This window comes from Numenius arquata, chromosome 2 (genome assembly GCF_964106895.1).
Source record: "Numenius arquata chromosome 2, bNumArq3.hap1.1, whole genome shotgun sequence".
Taxonomy (NCBI): Eukaryota; Metazoa; Chordata; class Aves; order Charadriiformes; family Scolopacidae; genus Numenius; species Numenius arquata.
The window spans coordinates 117,688,776-117,716,486 of NC_133577.1; the positions used below are offsets into that span (position 1 = coordinate 117,688,776).

Sequence of the window (27,711 nt, forward strand, 5' to 3'; positions counted from 1 at the left end):
TTCCCTCTTTGATTTTTATTGTAATCGATTGTAAGATGGTTATTCCCAAACCAGGCTTCAATTACAGCGTGCAGTACTTGCAGTGGGTTTTTTTGAATAACTATCTTAAAAACAATGAGGATCAGCCTTTCTGACTGAGTAGCCAAATCCCTTTTTCAAAGGAAGATTTATCAGGTTTTTTTACACATATGCAGATCAACTAAAGAGCAGTTGGGAAATGGAAGTCTGAGAGCAGGTTGCTGTCATCAAGACAATTCATCCAGCCAGGGTATTGCTCATGAAAGTCTCAAATAACTGCATTTATGAGCTAAATAAATTATATTGTCAGGCCGCATATGGACTGCAGGCAATTGGTTGAATATCTCTGTACTAATAATAAATACATTTAGCTTGGTCTGGTTAATTAAAATAATTTTTTTAAAAAATCCTTTTGTAATTAGGTACTTCAAGGTCTAGATTATCTACACAGCAAGTGCAAGATCATTCATACGGATATAAAGCCAGAAAACATTTTGATGTGCGTGGATGATGCCTACGTGCGTAGAATGGCTGCTGAAGCTACTGAGTGGCAGAAAGCTGGTGCTCCTCCTCCCTCTGGTTCAGCAGGTATGATAGTATATTTAAATGATATGTGGTAGAGTTCCGTAAGTATATTAATGCTAATAATATTTAATGAAAATTAACTTTTTAAATAATAGTGTGTGAAAAATGCATGTCTAATTAGCTCTTCAGGGAAATGCTTTCTTCTCAGTTTTGCACGTTCAAGTTTTTGGGGTTCCCAGATAGAGGAAAAGATTTATTGGTATAAACTTACTCTCCTCCCACCCCACAAAATTTAATAGCTGGAGCCTTGCGTCTCTAATATTAACAATAATTAATAATGTTACCTAAATTATGTGTCTAGTTCTGTTACAAATTCATCAGTGTCCTTGTGAAATTATCTGCCTTGTCATCAGTTATAACTTACTCTCAGAATGCAGTGAAAAGTCTGAGAGCCCATAGTTTTTCACCCTTGAAAATGGAATTTATTGTACATAACTGAATTTGTGATAAGTCCTTCTCCCTAACACTGTATGTGAAATGTTTTATGTTAAACTTGCCAAGAGTTTAGATGGGAATTGTACATTATGTGTAGCTAGGAGAAATCAAGGTAAAGAAATTCACGGCAATCAGGACGAAGTGTGGCTTTTCTAGTGATCTTTAGTACCGTGGTTGCTATTTATTTGCCAGTCCAGCACATCACCTACAGGCAGTGGAGAAACAATAACATTTAAATACCTTTGTAATACTGTCAGAAAATACATTACAGATTATAATCTCTGAGGTATAATAAAATACCTGCTATATCAGGAACAAATACTGTGGTCAAAATCCATAAATATTTCACATTATTATATATGCTAAAATGCAAAATCTCTTAGATTGTGAATATATTGTATTGAAATTTACATAATATGTAATCCCATAGCTGAAGGCTGTATGTTATTTGTGTGGGAAGTAACTTGATTTTGTTCATGCAGACGTTATGTTGCTTCCTGACATTAAAATAAATATTATTTTAAGGAATACACTTTGTTCTTAGCAAATTGTAATTAAATCTATGGCTTTCCACAGAGGAGCTGAGGATGTGTTTTCTTTACAGCATTTCAAGAATAGGTTCTGCATAATTTCTGTTTTTGGAGCAGTGATGATACCAAAGGTTAAGAACCTTAAGTCAACCTTTCTGAAAACCTTGCCCTCTTAGGGGCATAAAGGCAGTTTTTCCCCTGAATTTAGCAGCAGGAGCTGAACCTATAAAAGTACTCTGAAGCCTCAACTGTCTCCGTTTTTTATTTTGCATTTGTTAATTGCCATATGCCTGTGTGTCTGAAGAAGTTCGTGAGAGGTTCTCCTCCCCCATTCAGTTTCTCACTTCCACTTTGCCTTTGTCTCCCATATTTGGTTATTTTTATTGGGTTGGATTATTTAGGGGGGTTGTGTGGCTTGTATTGCTGTTCTGTGCATTTTCCCAGTTAGTATTGTAATCTCATCAGACCTAGTCATTATGGTATCCTTCTGGAGAGGTGCTTAGGAAGAGGTCCATGCTGGAGATGCTTTTTCTGCGGTGGTGTGCTTTTTGCCGTAGGAACTTATTCATGCCTCCAGTCCTAGCAATCAGACTGTCTTGTTTCAGAATGAAGGAAATAGGAATATTTGCCTTTTCTGTTGAGTGCAACATGTAGTGTTCTTTGTTGATATTCCCTGAACTATTTAAAATCTATCTATACCTGCTCAGTCAGCTGACTACGTACCTTCCATCTGTGACGACTCTGCAGTCATTTAATGTTTTCTGTCCAGCCTTTACTGATTCAGACTTTCCGTTCTGACTTTTCACTAATTCTCCACCAACCTCAACAGAATGAACAGAAATTGATGCTAGTTCCTTCCAATTCCAAATGCTCTAATGGAGACATAAAATGATTTCAGGCAGCAGGTACTTGAAAAGGGTAAAAAATCTGATAAAAACAATCACTGCTTATACTTAGTTAAATATTTTACATGGTTTATACTGCTTTCTGCGTTTATAGAATTGTTTTTATAAAAATATACCTTTAAAATCTTTTTTTTTCTTTTTAGTGAGTACAGCTCCACAACAAAAGCCTGTAAGTATTGTTATATAATTCAAATTAACTACCTTATTTTCTGTGTTTCTGTAGGTATTAATAGCTATTAGACTGTTGGTACTCTCTACCCTTTTTAAAAGCTTCCCTTGAATAAAGCTTTTATCTTTCAAAGGACACTTTACTTTTAATGTCTTTGGCCTTACCAGTTTTAAGCACGGTATTTCTCTGATGGAAACTCTCATAGACTTAAAATCCTATAGCTGTGTCAGAGAAAGTTAAGCATTGCCATTTTTATCTCTTGAGGAATAATCCATTCTGTTCAAATCCTGACAAAAATGGGTGCCTGCACAAAATAGCATGCGTTGCAGATAGCTTAAGGACTTCAAGGTCTTAATCATCAAAGCCTTAAAGGAGAGGTTTTTCATGAGGTTTGGAAAATATTTTTGCCATGTACATAGAGCAAATAGCCACTGATAATACAGCTGTTCAGAAATATCTACGGTCAAACCTGCTTTCTACATCTGTGTGTACAGAACGTTCACAGATCCACAACGTGGATGAAAATGAATAGGATTGTCAAATTAACTGTCTAGTTTTGACTGTCCTGTAGCTTCTTTTGAAGATAACAGGATTTACAAATAAACCCTTGCTCCTTGTACTTTATTTTTGAATTATATGAGGATTTCTTACTGTGATATCTAAGCAATGAATGAGAACTGGATAGATCTAATTTATCAAATAGTAACAAATAGTCAGAATTCAGTTAAAATATAAGAAACTGTTTCAATCCTAGCTCAGATGTGTTAGTTTTTCTTTTCCTTATTATTGTACCTGAATTTTTCAATTCTTATGTTATATAAAACATGAAACTTTTCATAATGGCCATCTGTTGTTTGTGATTCATATGTTTCTGGCCAGAAGTGAATAATAAAAACGCTTTTCTTTCACAGGGAAATAGCTGAAAAACACAGGATTTATTTAAAATTCTTTACCATTTTCAATCTCTAGCTTTTTTGTATCATTTACCTTAGCATATATCTGCTAATCATTACCTGCATTGTACCAAGAGAGAGAAATCATGTATAAAATTTATATGTAAATAACTAGGTATGATAGCAGAATATCTTCCACGTGCAGTATAATCTGTTGATCTAGATTGAAGTTTAAGATTATTGTGCTAGTTGAGTTTATAGGATTGTGGGAATTTTACTATGGCATCTTAGATGTATTTTGCTCATGTATCTAATAAACAACCATGTAAAAAGATGTATAAGTGTAAGATTTTGATGCTTTTTTTCCTTCGTGTAACACTATATTCTTGATTTGAAGTAAAATGGAAAAAGCAACATATTTATTATATTAATTTCCATCCTGTATTTTCAAATAAAAAGTAATCATATTCCAAGTGAATTTGGTGTGAGATGCCTTGAGAATAATTGTTTAAGGTTTTTGTTTTGTTTTCTTTCATTTGTATTAATATTTTTAGGTTGGAAAAATATCCAAAAACAAAAAGAAAAAACTGAAGAAAAAACAGAAGAGGCAAGCTGAGCTGTTAGAAAAACGCCTGCAGGAAATAGAAGAACTAGAGCGAGAAGCTGAAAGGAAAAAAATAGAAGAAAATGTAACCTCAGCTGTACCATCAAATGAACAAGAAGATGAGTACCACCCAGAGGTGAAACTAAAAACAGCTGATATAGAAGAGGTAGTAGATGAAGAGCCTGGAAATGATGATGGTTAGTATTCCTGCTTTTATTGACCTTGAATTTACTGTTTCAGCGGGGAAAATAATTTTAAAGCTTGCTTTCCAGCCATCATCTATCTTTCCTTCATAACATTCTTCTCTTATGAATTGTTCCCTCCTGAACCACTTTATTTTTTCCAACAGCCTTACTAGTTCTTTCTTTTGCCTTTAATTTAGATTTTTAAGGTCTTTGTGTATTTCAGTGATTGTGTGATATGTCAGAAGTCAAGTAGTTACTGAAGAGTTAAAAATTATGAATGCCTAATTTCAGATGGTATATTGATGTATGATCTAATGTGTTGCTCATTGAAATTTTTCAGGTGATGCAGAAGATCAGGATGAAAAAGAAGATACAGAGAAAGAAAACACCGAAAAAGATGATGATGTTGAGCAGGAACTTGTCAACACTGACCCTACAGACCCTAAGTGGATAGAGTCCCCCAAAACAAATGGCCATATTGTGAACGGCCCATTCCTATTGGAACAACAAATTGAAGATGAAGATGAGGATGAGGAAGAATGTCCAAATCCAGAGGAGTACAATCTTGATGAGCCAAATGCAAAAAGTGATTACTCGTATAGCAGCTCCTATGAACAGTTTAATGGTGAATTGCCAAATGGACGTCATAAAATTCCCGAGTCACAGTTCTCTGAATTTTCAGCTTCAGTGTTCTCTGGGGCTCTAGAGTCTGTAGCTTGTGGTTCTGCTGTTTCTGAAGGATCAACTGTAACCGAAAGAGAGGAGAGCAGCCCATCTCACGACAGGAGCAGAACAGTTTCAGCTTCAAGCACTGGGGATTTGCCAAAAAGTAAGTATTCCTCTTAGTGGCTTATAGCATGCTTGAAGTTTCTTGGAGCTGTAGGTGGTGTCTTATGAAGAATGAGCAGTGGGGTTAAGCCCTATGTGTATGTTTTATCTGTGTTCAGTGACACGTGCATACAGATTTTACATTTTATTTGTTTAGGGTATTTTGGTGAATTCAGTACTGAGCCCTATGGGTCTTAAATTTTAAGAGAAAAGCAGAACTTCGATATTTTTTTTAATAATTTCTGCTGTAGAACCTGTTTTTAAAGGTATTAGAAAAGTTGTTGTAGGTGAAATATTTGCATTGACCGGTCAGTCTCCATAGGAAAGAGAAAAGGAAGTTTATAGTTACAAGTAAGCATTATTCCTATAGTTAAAGAGCAGAAGGCGATCATGAGATCATGTAACCTGACTTTCTTTTATAACAAGCTAGTAATATATCCTCTATTAAGCCCAGTAACCTTTATGTTTGGCTTAAAACTTATTTTCCAAAAAGATACTGCTCTTGATTTGGACAACTGAAATGATAAAAAAAATCTAGTGTGGTTGAAGTGTGTTCCACTGGTCAGTACTCAGAATTGCTTCAGAAGAATTGTAGCAAGTTTGGATTTGTCTGGCTGTAGCTTCTAGCTATTACTCTTATTTCTTTTCTCACTCGTATGCAAAAATTCTCTAATACACTGTATTTTCATTCATTAATGGTTCTTTTTTGTTCCAAACAGTTCCTCTCTTAACCTTTTATTAAAACTCAACAAGATGAATTCTTTGTCTCTGTAAGGCATGTTGCCAACCCTCAACTCACTATGGCTTTTCTGTATTCAGCATGGTTTGGGGCGTTTAAATTCTGGCCACCAGAACGCTCAGATGCAAAACTTTTGCCTGTAAATCCTGTTTATTGAAGACATGGAAGGTGAAATCTTGGTGTCATTGCAAAGAGCTGGATTTTTGCCATTGAATTAAATAGCTCCAGGCTATTACACGTAGGTTTTATTTATAGTGCTGGTGGCTAAATGATAAATATATGGGTTTCAACTTTAATAAAGAAAATACTGAGACTTAATCTGTAAGCGGATAGAAGAAAATGAGATAGCTTAGGAGAAGATCACCAAGCCTGCATCAACACTGTCCCAGATGAAGTCACTAAATTTAAATAGAGATGTATTGAAAAACACAGTCGAGTGTATTTTTTGCTTTAAGACTTTAGAAGAGCAATTCACACAATTTATTACAGAGTCTGAAAGGTAAGGTAATCTGCGTGAAGTAAAATACAACTGCATAGAGCTATATTTCTGGAAAACGTCAAGATCCAGGCTAGTAATTCTTCCAGTCCATCTCCCTACATGCTCTACTCCCTTAAACAATGTACAGGAGGTTCCTAAATGCCTGGTAGCATCTTCCTTTGTGCTGCTGGCAGTACGTAGGCAGAGAGCCTCTACTGCTGTTTTCCTGGGGTGATGTGTAAAATCCTCATGCCTCCAGAGAATAAAGCTGGTTTTGTCATCATGGGAGCAGCTTATCTCCATAGCCAGAGAAACAAACCTACTTTATTCCTTTGTGATGTTATCTCATCAGGAGCAACCTACAGACCTTTTATGCAAAGAAGGAAGAAAGGTAGTAAGTTCAGCCATAGCTCACTGCTTCCTCAGAAGGAGGAAAAGCTGGACTTACTACTACTACTACTAATAATAATGTTCGGTTAAACAGTAATAAAACAGATTAAGATATTTAGAAAGAAGAAAGATACAAGAGTTGCAGGTTATTCAATATTTTTAAGTGGTGCTACTCTTTCACTATAACTAGTGCCCTTTTCTTATATAGAAGTAAACTTTAATTGTTCCTTTCTGTCTAGGCATTGCTATACATTATTAAGTAACATGGCTCATATTACTTTTTCAGGATAATTGCCTCATTCAGTGCACAGACCCATTTGTGTTCAATGGATGAGCAGCTATTAAGTCTTTATCTTTTTCAAGTTTTCACTGTGTGACCAAATGCCCTTAAGATAGATCTATTAATTTCCTCATGACTCTTCTCATTCTGGTGTTTGAATGTTTACTAAGTATACTGTCATGCTGAGACTGTGAGAAAAGAAGGTGATATTTCTCAGTTTTACAGAACCTAGGACACACAAAACTGAAAATCAGAAATGCTTGCTAATTTTGTGCTCAGGTTGAGCTCCTTCGGATGCTTTTTTGAGAGTACTTGCTAAAAAGTATGTTCCTTTTGACTTCACTTTCAGCTGTGAATGATCCACGTTTTTCACATTCAGAATCTAAGGTCTTATATTAATCTATTAGAAAATACGGGACATAAACTTCATGAGTTCCTGAGAAAACACAAAAGTGTAGGCACTTGCCTATTACCTTGTCAGGTCTCTCTGTTAGAAGAAGGTTGGAGAAAGCTGTTTTCTAATGTCATATTCAGATATCTTAGTGATGAGGCTTTTTTTTTCCTCCTTCACTCTACTTTATTTACTGCAGTCCTTCACCTTCAACAACACGAGGGAAAAAATTTTTTAGCACAGCCTCGGGTTTTTTTTTTTTTTTTTTTTTTTGCCAGCGCTACTGAATAGAGAAAGGTCCTGTTATTTCTGGAATAATGAATGTGATTGTGTTTTAAAAAAAATTATACTGTACTAAGCAGCATACTTGTAAGGGAAGACATTCATATTAAGCTTACTAGTTCCTGGTTTTCAGTGCTGGATTGCAACCTTTTTCTCTCAGTGTATTTTGCTTTTACGCCCTATATTGGTGCTGTTTCTAAACTTGAGTCCTGGACTCCGTTCCAGCTTTTTTAGAGGACTGTTTTGCTGAGGTCACTGCCCCTTGTATCTTCGCCATTTAGTCCTGTCTTTTCTTTCCTTCTCTCCTCTGGTGGATCCTGCTACTTTCTTTTCTAGTTGGCCAGTAATTCAGTGCCCTGCTGGCCCATTCAGGCTTGCTGTCCCAGCAGTTGAAGATCCTCATCTAATTTCAGTCACTCCTAACTCACCATTATACATCCAGTATTTTTTCACCTTGTCCCATGTCTGCTCTCCTCTTCCAACTCTTGTACCAGTATAATAGGTCATTATATCCCCATTGAAGTCCCAGGTGCCTTTTGGATCTAGTGCCTCTTTCTTATCTTACTACCAGTTTCCAATTTCGTCTTTGTAGCTTTGGGACAGGAAACTGAGATGAATCCTCTGCTGCTGTGTGATTTGTGATACCTGGTTCTATCTTCCATGTTCAAGTCAATCTGCTTTCTTCGCAGTGCAATTTAGAAGCTTGCAGGTGGTATGTCAAAACAAAGAAAAGCAGCAGTCCTCTACTGTCATAGGTTAGGGTCATCAGTGTCCCAAGAGCTTGTAAAGATTGCAGAATTAATAAGATTAAAGTTCTGCGTTTTTAGTCTGGATCATACTCAATGCAAATAGGACCTTCAGATAACTTTGATTCAATGCTGAATTATCTGTGAATGGGTCTCCGAAGTTCTCAAATTAGCCAGGTTTGGTGAGTCTTTTTACCCTTGGGAAGGACAGATTTAAAAAAAAAAAAAAAAAAAAATCCTGCCAAATTTTATTTACCTTAGCCAAGAATGGAAGTGCAGAATATATTTTCTCAACCAAACTGTTCAAAGAATGCATCTTTCATGTGGAGTTTTTGAAGTTTGGATTTCACCATTTTCTGTGTGAATCTATTCTTGGAAACATATGCACTGTTTTTGCTTAGAAGCTCCTCTGGATATTCTAATAATAATCATTTGTTTTTACATTTGTTTTACATGTTTTTACATGCGGTCAAAGCATGTAAAAAAATTGCACTTGAAATGTAAGGTAAGAAATCCTATTTATATTGCTTAAATTTCTCATAACATTCAGCAAATTATTTTGATGTCTTCAATGTATTAAAAAACTGGAGAAAGTGTCAAGGCAAAAGTGCTTAGAGGTAACGAATGGTAAGTTTAAAAAACTAACTAATCTGCATTTTGCTTGTGTTAGCAAAAACTCGTGCTGCTGACTTACTGGTGAATCCATTGGACCCAAGAAATGCAGATAAAATTAGAGTTAAAATTGCTGACCTGGGAAATGCCTGTTGGGTGGTAAGTATAGTTACATCACTTCAGCTATTTAGCCTTCAATATTTAGAACAGGCTTTTTTTATTGTTAATTTTTCCCATTAATGTGGTTCTTTCTATTTTAGCATAAACACTTCACAGAAGACATCCAGACAAGACAATATAGATCCATAGAGGTTTTAATAGGAGCAGGTTACAGTACACCTGCTGATATCTGGAGTACAGCATGTATGGTAAGAACAATACAATGTGTTTTACAAGCATAAACCTCCTAAAACCAGTTGTTTGTTTAGTGAGGAAACCTGATGAGGATGGTTCTGACATTTTTGACACAAATACATTCTCATAAATTATGTTGTATCAGATAGTCACTGATTATTTTTCCCCTTTATTTCTATTTCTCAAGCATTCTTAATCAAAAGGAAGTATTTTGGAGAACACTTCTGATTTTCATTTGATGCATTTTAAACTTGCAGTAAAAATGTGCAAGTTTGGAGGGAAATACATATATATTTGAAATGTCAACGTCTAACTGAAATAGTACAACTGCATGTTTCCTTCCCGTCTTAGAGTCTGTGCTGCTCTTTGCTGTGTTTCCATTCCTTTTTCTTGCATAAAGTAGCCAAACAGTGAAATACTTGAAATTCTGGCTAACTGCCGTGAAAATATGCATGAGATTAGGTTTGCAAATCACAGCTTTAGATTCTAAACTTTGAAGAGAAGGAATTTAGTCTATTAGCAAAATATACAGTAATGTTCTGTAGAATTAGTTTTAATACAGTAAAACTGAAATTATAGATTTTTAAAATCTTAATAGAAAAAGTAAAAACGTAATCCTTCAACTGTCTGAAACACTCTGTAATACCTCTTTGAGGACAAATAAGCTACATGCCTCTTCTCATTAAAGATAGTTTTAGAAATAACTTTGTCTATTTTAAAAGTGAAAACTTATTCAGATCTTTGTATTTTACAAATACATGTCTGAAAAGAGTAAGTGTGTGAGGAGGAGGAGAAGACTCAAATACTAGACACAGTTTGCAGGCGTGGGTGATGAGAAGAATTGCAGAGCTCGGAGAGGAGGAGGATTGAAAGGAACATAAAATCCTACAGATATTATAAGCTCAGCGAGCCATTTGTTGGAAGTAACTAACCCATAAGTAAAATTGCAAGTATGTTTTCTTTTGAGTTTAATATGAGCTTTTGCTTTAGTACACAGAAAAGAACATCCATTTCCAAATTTACTCTTCCATTTGGGGGCAAAATGTAGAATTTTTCTATTACATTGAAAACAAAGCATAGAAAATATTCCACAGTTTTGATCCTTAATTCTTTGAATGATTCTTTTCTTAACTAACTACAAAATTACTATAGAGACTTTTTGTTCTTTTTACCTGATATTTTGTAAACCTCAGTTGAACTCAGTACATTTTTATGGTATTGAATACCCTATATTCATCTTCCTTTAAGATTGTACCTAACCTCTGCTAATTTTATGTACAGTCTTGTGGCTAAAGCCACATAAAAAAGGCTGTCTAGGACATAAAAAAATTTGAACCCTCTTTCAGTGCCAGTTCAGAGAACTAGCTCCATGATTCAGTTGTGAGCAAGGGTTTTAAAAGCATAACATCTCATCTTTGCTTTGATACTACCTTAATATACTTTGCATTCACATTAATTAACATCACTCATATTAGAGTGGCTGCCAAACTCTCCCAAACGGGCTTGCTCACAAGCAGTCCAGAACACTCTGCTTAGTAGTAAACAGCACACATGAAGACTACTTAGCTTGCAAAACAGAAAAGATTCTCCATCTGTTATATATCCACTACTGTGTCAGATATTCTAGATAATGTGTCTATTTTTTAAAAAATGACAATAAAACCAGGCCTTTCTTTGAATTAGTTTAGGGTCCATAGAATTTCCATGTCAGAGGTTGGCCTCCAGATGCGTACATAAAACACCTCAATCTTTTCATGTGTCCTGGCTAGTAGATTTTATGAAGGACTGGTTGGAATGCATGGGACCAGGATTCACCTGAGGTCTTAACTTGATCTTGTGCTTTACTGATCTCCATTTGAGCCTCAGGTTTTTCACTGCCTTTTGCTTGCTTGTGAAATAGTCTTGCTCACTGGGGATAGGATTGACTATGAGAGTAGCAGAGCTACTGGTTCTTGTATTGGCTTGCATTTATGGCATAAAGTGTTAAGTCAAGCACGGGGGTTGTGTTGTATCACAGCAGCAGGCAGCTCATCTTTTTTCATCCTATCATTCGCTCATCAATTTTACGTCGTCTTCAGTAATGAGGACAGAGATAGTGGTGATGATGGTTTTAAACAAAAGCCTCTGATAATGGTGCCCGAGCGTGCAAAGCATCTGTGTTTATGTGTGCACACCAACTTTCAGAATTACCCCCCCCTGCTGAATCTGGCTGCTAGGACATTGTATGTGTCTACAGGGAGTGCTGTCCTCATCTGGGCTCTGCTAATATGGATTGGCTTTGCCTAGCCAACCAGCAACATGTGTTTGATGCAGCTTTCAGGAAATAATAGTTTTGCTTTATTTGTATTGTCTTTAGTATCGGAGTAGCCAGGAATTCTGATCAGGATTACTTGTTCTGGGAGTGTACATAAAGGGAGACATGTAAGGACTCTACCCAAATAGCATATATTATAAGAGAAACAGTGCAAAAGAGAGAGAAATAACTCGGTGCTAATAATCTTAACAGTTCTGTTTCTTTTGGTGTTATGTCAGTGAATAAGTAGCATTGTAAGCCAGCAACCTGGGAGCTGAGTCTTCTAATTTTAGATGATTTGGTACGGCCCAGTTTTTGTGTCTCAGACAAGAAAAGTACCTCTTTGAATGAGATTTAAAGGATGAGAGGGAGTATCCTCAGGCTGGTTACTGGGAGTAACCAGTCCTCTGTTCAGGTGATCTGAGTCTCAGAGTCTTCAAGAAAAAGGGCGGGGGAAAAAAGAGGATGTTGCATATCTTTGGAGGCTTATAATCAGCACACACGCGATGTGCTGTGAAGCTAATGAAGGAAGTTAGATGCTAGTGGGTTTTTCCAGACTATGACAGAGTTGTTCGTTTCTTCTTTGCTCAGCAAAGAATGCAACAAAGCGTAACTTAATTTTTTTTCCCAGACTTTGGTCACCTGGGTCTGAGTGATTGTTGCTATAGTTTGCTGGACATTTTTAAGTTTTACTAAGGAAATCACACAGTGCCCTTTCTTTTTCTTTTAACAACATGGCCTATTTAAGTGGGATGCTCAGCTGCTGTCATGGAAAGCTGGACACTGGGAATCTCTCTCCACATCTGTTAAATTCTAGAAAATTCTGTGTTCCCTTGCTGTACTAAACCCTATTTTAATTATGCCAACAGGGAGGTGCATCTCTCATTTGCACCCACAAAAAGGAACAGATTTTCAGCCAGCAGTGCCTTTGACAGGACCAAAACCACCCTTGATTACTTAATTTTATCAGGCTGAATTTCCACATTTGCAGTATTGAGAGGGTTGCTTTCTGTGGAGCAGAAACTGAACAGGCACTGCATGATTTAGCATTTCCTAAATCTCGAAAACCATGGAACACAGCACTCCCCTGCCACTGCCAAGAAATCCTGGCAAGATAAGGGAGTTAGTACTGGCAGAGGGCATCCCTTTGTATTGCTCCTGGAAATGACTGCAAGCACCATGATTCCACTGCTTTTCCTTGTTTATGCTCTTTGGATTGGAGACAGGAAAAGCACCTGAAATGATGAGTCTCATCATCTGACTTGTGTTGTTCATTATGTACAGTCTTGTTTGAGCTGCGGGGAGGAGATGACTATGTCACAAGCTAGGACGTTAACAAGGCTATGTTTTTAACACTTACCTGAGGTGGCTTTTGTGGTGAATTGTGATTCCTGAATTACCTTTTATAATAAGAACTAGCAAATAGATCATAACTGTAGATCAGCAGGAAGTCAGGGAAGGAAAAAATTGTACTTGGTGTTTTATCTATCCAAAGGCAATACAAGTCATGAAAGAAAATACTACTGGGGTGAAGAGGGAAGGGGGACAGGCAAACAGCTTTCAAGATGAGGGACATGCTTTTACAACACAAGTGAGCTCACAGGGGTGGTTTTTATTTTGAGGATTTTTATTCATGTGAGAGAACTTGGAGGGACAGAATGAAGAATGAGTAGAATATAGCAGCTTACAATTTTAAAATTAAACCTACATGTAAGCGCTTGTAATTCAGCCCCCAGTTTACTACTTTGCATAATGTCCTCTAACGTGGGGTGGAGAGGTAACTGTCCTTACCGACTTCCTGTCTTGAAAGCACGGAAGAAATGATCATGTCTCCATGGGATCATGAGTATCATCATGCTAGTATGTGCGAGTGGCACATACTGAAGGTGTGATGACAAGCCTCAGTCTGTATAGAAGCAGTATTTTGAGGAAAAATGGAAAATCAAAAATCTGGTTGAGAGAAAAACTTCAAGTCACTATGCACATATTTTTAAGTAGGCAGATACAGTACAAAATGCTGTTATTAATCACTGTACACTCTTTTTGAAGGTGGTGGGTGGACAACCTGAAACACTCAAAAGAAAATGATTTTCCAAAGAAACTGACTTTCCAAAGCAACCACTCAGCATGTGCATGATTCCGAGATTGGAGTACAGCAAATAATAGAAACCTGTTTCCCTTTCAAGCGTCCCATGCACAGTCTGTGTTTTGTATATTTGGCCTTTCTTAGCAAGCACTAACCATGCCAAATGCCTTTTATATTCTATCCATTGCCTGGCTCTTCAGAGGGAGATGTCCATGGGCGAACAAACTGTCAGCTGGTGTGTGTACATAAAAAAGCTTTTTTCTCTTCTTTCCATGCTCCCACTTACCTGTGGAACGGAGTTCTTAACACTGAGCCTATTTTTAAAGTGGTTACAATCTTCTCATTCACAGCTCTTCATTTCAGCTGGGGCAGAGAAACTCCGGCCAAGAGCCTGATCTCATCTGTCAAAATAATAATTCTGGCCTATAGCTTGTTGTCCTTTTTCAGCTGGTGCTTCAGAAGAGGAATTCAGGGAGGCTGATGCGGTCCAAGTGAATTGTTCCTCCAGTCCTCTCCCAGACAGCTTTTCCTAGGCATGCATCCATTTTCAATCACCATATTGAGTACACAGCTGTCACACAATGAAAATGTAGCTATTTCCAATTGCATGATTAGACATGGATCCATAATATATGATAGTGATGCCAACAGTTTAGTGTTGTGGTAGGTTCATATACAATTGTGTGGCAGGAAAGCAATCACAGCCTCTCCAGAGCCTACAAAAGCAGCACTGTGACCATTTATATGAAAGGTTCTCCATCTGCAGATGGAGAAGAACAGTCTAGACTGTTTTTCTGTGATAACCTTACGAAAGTGATAAGCAGTGATTGCCAGTACAGTCAGTAAGGACAGATGATTGCCTTGGGCTTTTGTGCCATATGTTGAGCATGCTGTATCTCATTTGTTGTCTCCATTTAATAATTGAAATGCTGATTTCTGCTGAGGTAAATGTCAACATTAAGTAAAAAAGATCATGGTAATTCAAAGTTGGAGTGTCTGTCAAGAAACTAGTTTTTATAAATTAATATTTTCAAATGGAAAGTAAGCAAATATGGTTAATCTGTATTTGTAGCATCATAGAAACAGTAGCCAAATTTAGGTTGAAAAGGATCTCTAGTAGTCTGCCTCCTGCTTGAACCAAGGTTAACGTCCAGGTTAGATGAGGTTACTCAGAGTCTCACCCAGTTGAGGTGTACTTATCTGCCAGGACATTTCCACAGCCTTTCTGAGCAGCCTGTCCCAGCGCTATGCTGTTTTTTTTCTCATATCCGGTTGGAATTTCCGATCTTGCTGCTCGTGTCTGTTTCATTGAGAAGAGCATGTCTTGGTCTTCCCTCTTACTGCCCTTCAGGCTGTGGAGTGCTGCAGTTAAATTGCCTTTTCTCCTTTCCTTCTCCAACTTGAACAAACACGGCCCCACCAACCTCTCCTTCTGCATTGTCTGCTCAGCCCTCTAACATCCTCGAGGTCCTGCCTGGTCTTTCTTCAGTTTGGCAGGGTCTCGCTCAGACTGGTGGTCCCAAAGTGGTCACAGGTTTCCAGATGCAGGTGAGAGTGCTGAGGAGAGGGGAAGTCACTTCCCATCGAGGGCTGATAACATGCTTGTTACGTGCAGCCTGGTATACGATTAACCTGCATTACCATGAGAATGCACTGCTGACCTGTGTTCAACTTGCTGTCCGTCAGGGTTTCCACCTCCTGATTTTATCACAGAGTGTCAGCCACCTAAGAATTGCAGACTGGGTGGTTTTATGTACCTAAGGTTGGGTGCAAAGTGTCGATAAGTACTTAAAAGCGCTCCAGAAGTCCAAAGCAGCACTGCATTGCCAAGGCTGCAGTTCTGAGTACCAGCAGCAGAGAGATCTTCTTTTGGTGGCACTCCCTAACGGGACTGCACGTGCTTTGTGGTGCACTACACCTTTTGACATAAGCTTAAAGAGCAGAACTCTGACTGATACAGTCCAGAGGCGTCATTGTCCTTCTTATGAATAATTACTTGCTTATTAATGCATTTTAACACTGATATTTTCACTTTGTGGTAAAAACCTAGGTCAAGGATTTAGTCTTTTTTAAATGACACCCAATTAATTTCATTTATCTTGTGCTGTGTAGCCAGTCCCTCCTACAAATATCTGTGAACCTATCACCAGGTGGCTACAGATGAACCTCTGAGACATTGTCCTGCATGAATGCTAAGAAGTGTTATTACAGGTATTTACCGCAGCACCCAAAAGGCAAGGCTGTTTCTGGGCTGACCCTGTGTGCATTCGAGGCAGAAGTGTTTTCATTCTTGGTGCAGAGTCCTTTAAGGAGAGTCAGGAAATCAAACGTCTGAGATGCTGTGGCTCCAGCCCATGCTGGGCATGGAGTCAGTTATACAAGAAGGAAAAAAGAAGCAGCAGCAGCATTTTGAAAAGCTTTAGTTTCTCTTCAGCAAAAGGGTGGTATAAATATCCCGAGTCTGTGAGACTTGCAGCTCTTATTATATACAAACAGATCTAAATTTCAGTGTATCGCAGTGGCGTGCTTACTTCTTGTGCTTCTCTGTGAACAGTTTTCACAGTTTTTCCAATTTAATCTTTTAGTCCCATGCAGACTTAATGAGCTGTTAATGCTTCATTTTGGGGGACAGAAGCTGTATTCTTTTGGAGTCTACCTTTGTGGCTACATTTCAGCTACATTTCCATTGTCCTCCAGGAATCCGTGTTAAATAACAATGAGTTTCTTCATATCCTTAGAAATCAGCCCCATCAGCATGTGTTCTCCTAGGAAAGCTGGGCTGGCTCTCACACTGAATGTATTCCCATAAGATACAGAGGGGACACTTGGGGCTTCTCAGTCTCACCTCAAGAGAGTAACTGTTCTCCAGCATGTTGTGTTTAGAGATCCCTACCAGTCATCTCTTCTGGCTAGTCTAAAAATGTCTTCAGTTTAAATACCTGGCAATTTATTAAGTCCTTTAGATTTTTTTAAGCTGTAAAATAAAAACTCTCAATCTTGAGCTGAGAGTAGAATAAGAAAAAAAAGTGAATGACTGTTTATTAGTGATAGTGACTTCAGAAATGAAAGGCCCATTTGTAGGATCAACAGAAATGTCAACAAGGGGCATTCTTGCTTTCTTGGCTGCTGTATGTGATTGCAATGAATTGGTTTGGCTATAGCCCACTTGGATGACACTGTGGTTCACAGCTTGAAAAAGCCAAGTGCCCATAAATAGGCTATATTTATAGGTGTTTTAACAACTCCAGATTACGAACTGGAACAGAAAAGTGTATGTTTTCAGGAGACAATTATTTTGTAGTAAATATTCTGATGGAGTGAAATCCCCTCCTAGAGCTATGCCAGGGAGTTCTGCCTGATTTTTGGAATGATTTTCTGGATCAGATGCTTTCACCGGTCTTGGAGATGGAAAATAGTTTGATGTTTAAACCACCTGGAAAAAATTAGATTCCTGTGGCTGATTGGGTAATTGGTGATCCAGAGCAGAAAGCGAATAGTTTAACAAATTAGACTAGGTGAATCCGTGTTTGTACATAAGTATGGGCTCTCAGATACTTCAGCGCTTTGCAGCTTTTGATATGCATTACACCCATAAAGAGAAACTTAATTTTGTCCTGACCTAACATAGAGTTAGCATCCCAACAAAGCATTGCCGTGGCCTGGAGGGATCACTCATCACGGTGTCTGCTCTGGATTCTTTCCTCAACGGCAGTCTCAGTATTTTACCCCATGATTGCAAGTATTTATTGATGACTTCTGATTCAACTGAAATACCTTTTTAAAAACTGTCCTGGATTTAGAGTCATCAAGGAAGCTTACCCTGTTTGCTAGTTTCAAGTGATTAACTATAGTTATAAATGGATTTTCTTTCTGATTCAGACTTTTATTATATCAGTCCCCACCATGCAATCTCTGACACATAATTAGCCTTCAGATACAAGTCTAGCTCCTTATTATATATTTGGAAATACCTCTCTCAGCTTCATTAACTCACGCATCTTTAACATGGCCAACAGACAACACGTTAGTGTTAAAATGTGTTTAACGGCAGCTTACACTGATGCCCCTGTCATGCCCCTGTGCAGTCGATCTGTTTGGAATTGCTTCCTTCGCAGCTGGATGCTGTTTGCTGCCTCCCGAACTTTGCAACAGGACCGACCCTGGTCGGCTGGTAGAGTCCCAAGGGTTGCTGGCTGGGGAGGGACCGCGGTTCCACACTCCTTGTCCATCTCCTCTGTTCATCCTGGTTGAGTAGAGAGAAACGCCTGGGGTCTGGGCATGCTGCCTGTTGCCAAACCTCCAGCCTCTCGTTCTGGTGGGGTGTGCTTGGGGCTGGATGCGGGGCTCTCTGCAGAGCCCTGGGTTCATGCTGTGGTTGCACCACAGGTATGATGGTCCCCAGGTAAGTGGCCTCTCGGTCTCAGATCCAGTTGTAGGCCTTTAGCTTTCAATGTTAATTCCCTCTTGGTTCTGAGATAGTTGTGATGTTTTGCTGACATCTAAAGATTAAAAACAATATTTCTGAAATACCCATAAATATGTCTGTTATGTTATAGGCTTTTGAGCTAGCAACTGGAGATTATTTGTTTGAACCACACTCTGGTGAAGACTATTCCAGGGATGAAGGTATGAATCTTTTGAGATATTTTATGAGTTTCTGTATATTTTCACAATCTTCTTCTTAAATTTCCAGTGAGCTTACAGTGGGGTTAAGTTTTGTATTTGAGTGAACTGTTCATACACATCGTTTTCAGAATATAAATACGATTTTTTTCTTTTTAGTTTTAAGTTCCATCACTAGCAATGGGTGGGCAAAAACTCCCTTCTGCAGATATTCATCTACTTAACAACTGCCTGAAGGAATTAAACTGCCCTTCTTGTAAGATTGCATATGTGTGGAAACCTGATTGAGAATAACAACATTTTAGTTTAGAAAAGAAACAACAAATTTGAACTTTATAGTATTTTCTCTTTATAAGAGTGACACTGGAATAATGTTTACATTGTGTATTTTTATTTGAATTAGGTAATTACTAATTTCTTTTTTTAAATCAGAATTAACTCCTGCTTCCATCTGTATACCTGTCCATTTTCATGCTTGTTTGCTTGTAAATGCTCTTTGCAGTGGTAATGTGGGCATCATTCATTGTTCCTAAATGCTACTAATGATGCCAGAGCTCTGCTGATCCTGGAAACCTCTGCATGGATTTGCTGCAAACATTGTTGATTTGAAACTATTTCTGATTTTTTACTAATTCCAGTTTCTTTCCTCTTTTTTATCCCATCCTTTCCCTGCCCCTTCCACTCCCGTATCCTTTTTTTCTCTCCCTCATAGACCACATAGCACACATCATAGAGCTGCTAGGCAATATCCCAAGGCACTTTGCTCTATCTGGAAAATATTCTCGGGAATTCTTCAATCGCAGAGGTAGTACCTCTTCTTTTTGAAAGGTGCCGTGATGCAGACAGAAGTGGAATTGCTGTTGCTGGTTGTATCATGTCCCACTGAGGAACATTTCCTGAAATCACACACCAAAAATTTCTTTTTGAAAAACAAAATACACAAGAATCTGTGACCAATTTTACTATTTTTTTTAGCTAAACTTTCTGAACAATAACTATTGGTACATTTTTAAATTACGTAGCAAAGCTTGTTTTTAGCAGCTGATACTCAAACATTGTTTTGAGAAGGAAGTTTTGCTGAAAGCATCTTTCCAAATTAGCCACTGAGCAGTGTGCACAGTCTTTTTTTACCAGGATCAATCTATTTCTGTCTGTACCGGGCCAGTGTTAGTGTGTGCATGCAATGTACTGATTAAACTGTTGTATGTTTCTGTTTTGCTGGCAATGTTCTCCAATGCAGACCACATAGCATTGATCATTGAACTGCTGGGAAAAATCCCTCGAAAATACGCTATGTTGGGGAAATATTCCAAGGAGTTTTTCACCAAAAAAGGTAACGGTATTTATGCAACACTAATTTAAAGCATAATACTATCCAAAAGGAGAATATGTTCATTTATGGGTACTGAAGAAATATATCCGTTTAAATGAAGAGCTCTTATCAAAGAAGAATTTTGGTGTAAACTTGGCTTTCTGAGAAAAGCCAGTTTGCAGTATTCGTTTCAATATTTCATTTAAAATTCATTTTGGGATGTACTCAACAAATTGTGGATGTTAACAAATGTCTGTGTGAGTCTGTTGTCTGGTGTTCATGTAATGTAAGGACTTAATCAAGTGATGCACAGCCTGTGATGTGGAAAATCACCTGTCAGCTACTTCTGATTGCACATAGTGGTCCCTCAGATGGTACTGAGGTGGGAAGGGAATACCTGGGCAGTAGACACACAGCTGCGTGCAGTTAGTCCTCACATCCTTGTAACCTTCCTGAAGAGAAGGCACGCAGGAAGGATCGTGCTGTGACACAGGGATGGCAGAAGCCACTGTGCTGTCTCACTTCAAACCCTCCGAATCACCGTAATGCCCAAGCGCCACAGCTGCAGGATGACTGAGCTGTGTTTGGCATTGTACAGGAGGGCAACCCCTCGAAAATTAAAACCCTCGTCAATTCCTACAAGAATGTAATTAATCTGAGCAAACGCACGGGGTGTTGCGGTTCTTTTATCTTTTTGCGCTTTGTCTTTGCTCAGCCTGCGCTTTAAGACAGGTTGTTGACTCATGAGGGAATGTGGTGATGCTTCAAGTGTCTTTTGTCCCCTCCATGTGTGAGACAGCCCTTGATACTTGAGTACCAAGGGACAGGGTATGTCAGGAGCATCCCGTTACGTGGTGGGGGAACAGCTGGGGCTGTCAGCCACAGCTGGCGAGTGGGCTTTCCTGCCGAACGATGCTGTGGTGTCCCTCTTGCCTGTGACTCCATGTACCCGAGTGCACACCCCGTTGGCAGGGCCAGTGCCAGCCAGTCCCATCGGGCAGGTGGAGTGCCAGGGGGGCCAAGGTGGTGGGGCTGTGCTGTGCTGGACGTGGTTGGAGTCACAGGGCAGGAGACAATCCAGCCGTTCATCGCCCCCTGCATGAGAGCCGCCTGTTCTCTGTGTGGTTATTTTTGGTAGGGCAGGGACCCCTGCCTGCCTTCCTTGCCTTAAGGAAGATGTAACGGCGTTAAACACTGTGAAGAAGGGCAGCAGTGATCATCAAGGAGATGGAGCAACTGCAATATGGGGGAGTCTAAAATGCCTGGGGCTTCTTAGCGTGGAGGGGAGAAGGTGGCTGGAGGAATAATACAGGCTTAAAAAATCGGGAAATCAGTGGATAAGCGGAAAACAGAACTGTTGTTTGCCAGCACCCACCGTATGAGAGCTGGGGGACAGCCAGTGGAACTCGCAGGGGGTGGCTTTAAAACGAGCGCTTCCCTGTGCTGCAGGCAGTGGGTCTCAGGAGCCTGCTGCCGTGGGTGTGTAGGGAGAGGCCGTTTCAGCAGGCTCAGAAACAATCTCATGTTAACCGAGATGAACAAACTCGGGGCGAACGGGTCTGTAAATGTATAAAGCGGTAGAAGGTCTGGGCAGGAGGTACCTCTGGCACCCCCCGGCAGGGATGGCACCTGCTGGAGTGACGGCAGGGCCTGCAGAAGGGCTCCTCTGCCCTCCCCACCGCTCCTTGTGGCCACTGTCAGAGGCAGGCATTGAATTGGGAAGACCCATCAGCCTGACGCCCCTTAAAGCATATCTCATGTTCCTGATTTTGACTTTACACCAGATGGGTTGGCGTTTTCTAATGACATCGTAGAACGTTAAAAGGACCGAACAGTTACACAATAACCACAGCGTTTGTGGTGCACAGAAGAGGGCAGTTTGTAAAATTCCCATGAGGTGGAGAGTTTCACATGCTTCCATGAGGATCTTCCACTGCAAAGTGTCACTGTTGTCCTCTAGGGCCTGAACTTCAAGTGACGTTCCTCAGAGGTCCCATCTGCCCTGGCTTGTGGGTAGGATTTAAGCAGTTTGAAAGACTTGGTTCACCCACCACACAAAATGTAAATGCAAGTTTGCTATGGAAGCTTGAGACTGGATTCCACCTGTTCTACTCAAAACAGAAAATCTCTAATGCAAGATGAAGGAGAAATAGGCCGAGCTGTGCTTTCAGACCATACCAGTTATTCAACCATTGCAGCTCAGGAAAACTGAAATGCTTTGTGGTGGAAAAATGGAGGTGGTGAGTTTCCTGCTCACTTACTTGAGATTTTTTTTCACTGAATTGGGCACCAGAGATCCTTTTCCTTTTTCCTGGCCACTGGTGCCCCAGGAGGGATTTGCGCTTGATGGGCTGGCAGGGAATGACAGGCTTCATAGTTGGCCAGCAAGCTGCTGCATTTTGTACTCATCTGCTCGTGGCCCGAGCACTTGAGATCAGAGGCCATGTAGTTCAGGCCTGAGGCTCTTGTGCAGATTTCCCGCTGTGGTGTAAAGGTGGGTGTAGAAATCTACCTGTAGGCTCCTGTTTTGAAAACATTGGCCTCGGGTGAAAATCAAGAAGGCACAATTTGTGTGTTTCTCCTGTCTGTAGGCAAGTTCAGCCTCAGAGAGAAGCTTTAACCATTTGAATTGCTCCACTGTAGTCACAGGCACAAAAGGAAAAGTATTATCAGCTAATGAGTTTACAGGATCTAGTCTCTCCTCAGTAACTGCCGGAAGCAGTTTGTGACATTCAAATAGAAGGGTGCATTTGAAAAAGGAAGAGCATTTATAAGTTACTTCTTAATCACCAGAACACAAATGCACGCAATCTTTTTATAGGGTCTCATCTTGACTGAGCCCGGTAATAACTCCAATGAGTCCTTTTCTCCAGCACCTCCATGGCAGCTATTTTGTCTGTAAAAATGACTAATGCATTTTGGCACTAAAACTTAAAACCTTTTTGTTGTTTATAGACCATGGTCCCTCTTATTTTTCTTCTGGTCTTTGCTGGTACTGTTTCCTTGTGAGCTAATCCTGTGCAAGATGCTGGCTAGGACTGGCTTTTCCCATTGGAAGTTGGAACAAGGAAAAGCACTGCTTCCGATTGAACGTCCTGGAAGGGAAGGAGAGGGCTTTCCTCCACCTCCCTCGCTTCCATCTACTGTACTGTGGGGCCTCACCAGCTGTTCTCTCATTAGTTATCAGGAGCATGTCCTCAAAATACGTAGTAGCAGATTATATCCCACTGCTGCTTCCCCAGTCCTTCGCGTCATCCGGTTCTTACTGTTCAATAACCCATCCTCCTCTTGCCTGGTGACACATCTTAAATCTGTCGTTGACAAATTTCATAGACTACCTCTGTTGTTTTTGTACTATGGTCAGCAGAGAAAAAAGCTTTAAATAGCATCTTCCCCCCCCCAGCTCCTTCAGAAATTTCTTTAGTAATTTTTTTTCTGACTTAATGCTCCATTTCTCAGAAGGTCCGTTGCTGCCTCTGCTTCGGCCACAGGGGTTCTATAGTTCTGACAGCTCTTGTCCTCTCCAGTTATTTCCTGTGTGTCTCACTATCAAAAATCTTTAGAGAGCTTCTGTTAGGGAGTTTTCACTTATGTTTTTAGCCTTTCTTCGAAAATTCATGTTAATGCCCTGAGTACTGATGGTGTCAGCCTGGTGGGCCTGTACTTTTCGTTTCTTCCTTAGATACAGGTACTGTCTTGCTGTCTTCCAACTACACGGTACAAACCTCAGGAACTAGATGAAAATACATGTTGCCAGACACCTCCATTTCCTGTGCTGCTCTCCAGTGCTTTAGGATGGAAATGAGATGGACCCACCACATTAAAATAAATCCTTTGAGTTTTTCATGCACCTCAGTTGTGTTAATTGCCTTTTACTTACCCTGTTTTGATTCCATGGTCAGCATCATGATCTTTATTGAAAACTGAAGCAGTAGTTTAATTCTTTGGCCCCCACACAGCTAATTTTTACTGTATCCCATCTTCTTAAAGACTTTTACAATCTTCACGGAATTTAACTTCAGCCCGTAGTGCTAAAATAGTTTGTTCGTCAGCAGAAAAACACTGCAGGATGTCGTGCTGCCCAGGGTGTGCTGGGCTGAAACTGGGCATTTCAAATTTGGCCTCTACTTTACAAAATCAGAAGAGTATTCAAACAGTGTGAACTCACCAGGAGCCTCATCTTGCTCTGATACCAATCTTACTTTATAGAACCTGTGGGAGGGAGGATGCCTAAAACTACTTAACCTCAATGCAAAGGTGGAGGCGGTGCTGCGTGGAAAAACACACACACACTCCCCCAAAGTTAGTCTAGTTTGGTAGATGGTGATGGCAGCCCTTGCAATGAATGCTGTAAGCTGGAGAAGCTGCGGGCACAGCTGGCTTTATTCTTTTTATTTTAACCATTTTTTGCTTGCAGTCAATAGGGAGTTACTATTTTCTATCGCTTTTTGACGATATTTGAGTTTATGCATTCTTATTAGAAAGTTTATTTCCTGTTCTTGTTAGTCACCGATACACACTTTTGGAGACCTTCAAAAGGGTAAGATTTTCAGCACTGAAATTTCGGAGCTGCGCAAAGATTTTAAAGGGCTGAGAGTGAGCCAGGAAATGAATACCCTTCTCCGAGATGAGATGTGCGGTCCTTCCTGTGCGTTCATCCCGTGGGACAGTATGGGCCCAAAGCAGAGCCCTTTTTTTTTTTGTTTTTGACTCATGGATACTGATGGTGCACACTTGTGCTGTAACTGTATAGGCATAAACCAGCAGGATACGCCCTGTGCTCTCATCCCTCTCTATCTCTGCACCCCTCTCACCCTGCGAGGTGGAAAGGGAAGAGGACAGTGGGCCAGCTGTGGGCAGCACATCGTGACTTTCTGTTACCAGCAGGTGTCTCTCTCTCTAGTGATCAGCCGTTTGCACACATGCTCTTTTGGGGTCTTTATGGTAGCACCCAGAGAACTGCTTTTTCACGTGTTGCACCCAGGCTTTAACCTTCTGCTGTGGCCTGAGGCAGCAGAAGCGTGTCCTGCTGCGCGTCTGGCAGTTTTAATCGGTTGCATTCAGATGCTCAGACTCTTGGGGGCAGTCTGAAGACATGGGTTTCTTCTCCTGCCCTGGAACTTCTGTAGCCCACAGGGATGTACAGAAACTCAGCCGAGCTGACGCCTGATGGCATTTTATGGGCAGTAGATTACAGCCAGGTACAACAATCAAGTTGCCAAACCACTTCGCTTAAAAGTAGTGTGGCCTGCGTGCCCCCATCCTGGCCAGTGCAGTGAGCTTGGCAAGCTGAGTGACTCACGGACGGCTTCAGTATCCGCTGAGAACCCATCACCTGCAGTGGTTCAGGGGACATCCAGAATCACCACAGGGATCTCTGAAGTGCTTTTTGTAGTGACACATGGAGACTGTCTGGCTCAGATCGATGCCTGGGAAGGAGGGAGATGGCAATGGAGGGGCAGGGAGCAACCAGAAGAGTCCGTCTTCCCCATCGTGCTGGGTGACCTGTGGATAGGCCTGGTTGATGTTGCTGGTTTGAATGGCAGAAAGGTTCTTGCCTCCTTCATTTGTTTTGGTGGGAAACACATCGCCGGGTTGGCCATATGCCCCCTCTTTGATGGAGCTCAAATACTGCAGCTGGCTGCTGCCACCGCTTGTGGTGGTGGGTTGAAGGAGACATAGGCAGCAGCAGGTGTCTTCCTCTTGAGGAAGGACTCGGACTGGGGCTCTGGGGTGTGTTTGCCTGGGAGGTGGAGCAGAATCTCCCAAACCTCTGGGCTTGGTTTGGTTGGCAGTGACTCGCTGCTCTGCTGTGTTGTCGCCAAACGCCTCGTGGCGAGGCAGTGACCTGCGTTGCCGAGAGCTCTGTCTTAGGATTGGAGCGGTTTTGTAGGACTTGTGTTCTTTGGCTGACTAAGAACGAAAGGCCTGCGGTGTCCTTTGCCCGTGTGGGTGAGCGCCTTGGTGTGCGGGAGACAGGACGGAGACAGCAGGAACAATCAGAAACGCTGCGTACAGCAGAGCCCGGGTGTGACACGCAGTTTGCTGTGGGAATGGTCTCTTGGGTTTGACATCGGACGATACTCGTCTCCTTTGAGGACCTCAAGGAAGCTTGCAAGGTGCTGCCCTTCCTGAATAACGATTCTCAGCCTGGTCAAGGTGCTGTCAGTGCAGAGTCGGCAGAAAAACAAAACAGGGATTGGTCGCCAGCAGGGGTAAGGAGTTATTTTTCCTAATGGCAGTAATCTGTCTGTTCGCAGGAGAGCTCCGACACATCACCAAGCTGAAACCCTGGAGTCTCTTTGATGTGCTTGTGGAGAAGTATGGTTGGCCTCACGAAGATGCTGCACAGTTTACAGATTTCCTGATCCCCATGCTCGAAATGGTCCCGGAGAAACGCGCTTCAGCTGGAGAATGCCTGAGGCATCCCTGGCTCAATTCTTAGCAGAGTCTCCCAGCTGTTAAAAAAAAAAAAAAAAAAAAAAAAAAGAAAAAAAAAAAAGCCAGCAATCCCTTTCCAGTGCATCGGACCTAAACGGTGACTGTCACAAATTCTTTAGCAGGATCACACGCGAGCTGGCTTCAATCCTCAGACCTTTGTTTTGCTTGAGGTACTGTTTGACATTTTGCTTTTTGTGCACTGTGTTCTTGGGGAAGGGTAGTCTTTTTGTCTTCGGCTGGTAGTTTACTCACCCACTTTCTTCAGAGAAAAAAAACCAACCACTTACCGTGTCTTTAAGCATTGTTTCTCGTGTTGTGTGGCATTCAGACGTCAGATTTTTGAACAAAGGAAACTTCCCCCCCCCATGTGTTTTGGCAAGTTTTGTAACTATTTATGAAAAAAAGAATAATAATATTTTAGCTGATGCATATTATATAATTTACGAGCGTAAGAAATTTATCAAGTGAGAACCGAGTTACGGCGAGGAATTGTACAATTTTATCTTCTGGCAAAGGGACGTCATTCTTGTATTATAGTGTATGTAAATGCACCCTGTAAATGTTTATTTCCATTTAAATATGGGACCGGGGACTCAATTTCAGAGTAAAGCGACTAAGTTTTAGAGAGCTTTATAGCAAACCAATTGCATGTAGTGGACTTTAAACTGCTTTAAGGAATTGTGTAAACTTTCTATTCTGTAGCAGTTCCCGTTCATTGGATTTTAAACAAAGTGGCTCTGGTTTACAGGATTTCATTCCCCAAACGGCACTTTAAAGGAAGGCTAGACTTCTTTCTAATAAAGTATGCATTATCATTTAGCACTCCCTTTTAGAACTTTTGCCTATTTTAAGTGCTTTTAAGAAAAGAAAAATAGCAATTTTCCCTTACAATGTGATAGTGAAGACATGGTACCATATGGTGTTGCCTTTTTATAAGCACTGTAAGTTGTACTATACCTTAAGGAAAAAAAAAAATTAAATAATTAAAAGTCGAGCATGAGAACCACTCTCTGTGTAGAATTTACTGATCTTTTATAATAAAAGTGTGCGCTTGGAATCAGTTAAGGAAGGACAGAGCTGCAAATGTTTACAGCGCAGTGGGTAAAATAATGCGAGGAAGCAAGATCATGCTCATTCCATTCGTAGCTTTACACGTCTCTCAAAGGAATTGCACTAGCTTTATTTTTTCCCGTAAGAGCCAGCCAACCCCCCGTGTGAGCTGCACGCAACGAGTACCTGTTTCCTAGGAAAAACTAAACAAACAAAGAAGAAAAAAAAAAAAAAAAAGCTGCATAGGCTGAAGCTTATAGGCAATACAGAGTTTAGAATGTACAGTCCGGAGGTGTGTTCGGGCCTCTTTTAGAAGTCAGTGGGATGAATGTAAGCTTTCTTCTGACCTTCGTGTAACGACGGTGCCACTTTTTCTTGACATTGTCCATATGAAATTTATTCACATGCCTTTGCAATAACTAGATTGTGAGAAGGTAGCCCCATGCTGTAACAATAACCAGTTGTTTGAGGTGCTTGCAGTT

General features: G+C 40.4%; 1 protein-coding gene across 4 annotated transcripts in view; it reads left to right on the forward strand.

The window, feature by feature from the left end:
* SRPK2 (SRSF protein kinase 2) overlaps positions 1-27,427 on the forward strand; it is a 147,937-nt gene extending 120,510 nt beyond the window's left edge. For 2 of the 4 annotated variants that reach the window (XM_074144434.1, XM_074144435.1), the window contains 10 exons: positions 441-606; positions 2,617-2,642; positions 4,090-4,336; positions 4,665-5,153; positions 9,129-9,229; positions 9,331-9,438; positions 18,360-18,429; positions 19,139-19,231; positions 19,667-19,759; positions 25,999-27,427. In XM_074144434.1, the coding sequence (XP_074000535.1) occupies positions 441-606; positions 2,617-2,642; positions 4,090-4,336; positions 4,665-5,153; positions 9,129-9,229; positions 9,331-9,438; positions 18,360-18,429; positions 19,139-19,231; positions 19,667-19,759; positions 25,999-26,183 (1,578 nt within the window). In that variant the 3' untranslated portion in view covers positions 26,184-27,427. The remainder of the gene's footprint in view (positions 1-440; positions 607-2,616; positions 2,643-4,089; positions 4,337-4,664; positions 5,154-9,128; positions 9,230-9,330; positions 9,439-18,359; positions 18,430-19,138; positions 19,232-19,666; positions 19,760-25,998) is intronic. The other 2 variants (XM_074144436.1, XM_074144437.1) reach the window with 1 other exon arrangement.
* The last annotated feature ends 284 nt before the right edge of the window (positions 27,428-27,711 follow it).